The 1031-nt window shown below is 45.6% G+C and overlaps 1 protein-coding gene across 1 annotated transcript in view; it reads right to left on the bottom strand.

The window, feature by feature from the left end:
• Positions 1 to 1031, bottom strand: part of AOPEP (aminopeptidase O (putative)) — a 540041-nt gene that overhangs the window by 462446 nt on the left and 76564 nt on the right. Inside the window, exon 3 of the mRNA XM_007939143.2 lies at positions 63 to 216. Coding sequence (XP_007937334.1) covers positions 63 to 216 — 154 coding nt within the window. The remainder of the gene's footprint in view (positions 1 to 62; positions 217 to 1031) is intronic.

Genomic DNA, 1031 nt, shown 5'->3' with positions numbered 1-1031 from the left:
TAATTTACTACACCGCATGCTCCCTCAAGTATTTGTTTTGCAGCAAGTTCCCAAACACCAACCTGAAGCCGGCCTCGGAAGGTAGGAAGGCACTCCCTGTTGCCAGATCATATAATGAGCGGGCCTCTGGCTGCATTTCTGCCCAGGATCCTACCGCAATTGTGAAGGTGGAGGCTGGCATTGGCATGGTAACGTAGTAATGCCAGCTTGAGCACCCTAAAAACAGCAAAAAAAAAACAAAACAAAACAAAAAAAACAATGATGAGTCCAATGCATGGTCTGTATTTCTTCTTATTAGACATTTGCAGAGCTTATGTGGTAAACTAGTATGAGATGACAATTCTTGGAGGTCAGTCACAATGATAGAAGGGGCATTATTCCAGGTCTCAGGAAATTACAGGAGGGATGTAAGTTTCAGGGCAGCCAAGGAAGTTGAGGTCTTTTCCAAGGATCAGGTTGAGGTCCTTCAAGTGAGAGTATAAAGGCTGATAGTTGAGGTGGTCATTCACAGCTGCAAACACAGGTAAAAGTAGCATGCTCCAACAGAGACAAGAGCATGTCATTGCCTAACACAGTATCTGGCACATAAAAGGATGCTCAATCAGTGTCTGTTGAATGCATGAATAAATGAACAAATGAATTATCACTTCTATGTTCTTGTTGTTGTTATGTGCCATCAAGTTGGCCCCAACTCATAGTGACCCCTCCTTGGGTTTCCGAGGCGGTATCACTACAGAAGTAGGATTGCCCAACCTTCCTTCTGAGGAGTGGCTGGTGGGTTTGAACCGCCAGCTTCTGGTTAGCAGTCAAGTGCCTTATATTATAGGTACATTATTTCGCCTAAATGTAATTCAACTCAAGCAACAATGGGTATGTGCAAAAACTGCAAGGAGGCCACATGTTCTGACCTCCTCTGACCCTACAAGGGGAAGGCAGGATTACCAGCAGTAACCCAAGGCCTATTACTGCAAGGCCAAACATGCTGCCTCCCTCCAGCCCTTTCACCAACCGTTCCTCCCAAAGCACCCACC

The sequence above is a fragment of the Orycteropus afer genome, unplaced genomic scaffold (assembly GCF_000298275.1).
Source record: "Orycteropus afer afer isolate SDZICR_OR568_19922 unplaced genomic scaffold, OryAfe1.0 scaffold00005, whole genome shotgun sequence".
NCBI lineage: Eukaryota > Metazoa > Chordata > Mammalia > Tubulidentata > Orycteropodidae > Orycteropus > Orycteropus afer.
The sequence above is the reverse complement of the archived record's forward strand: the minus strand, read 5'-3'. Positions and strand labels throughout refer to the sequence as shown.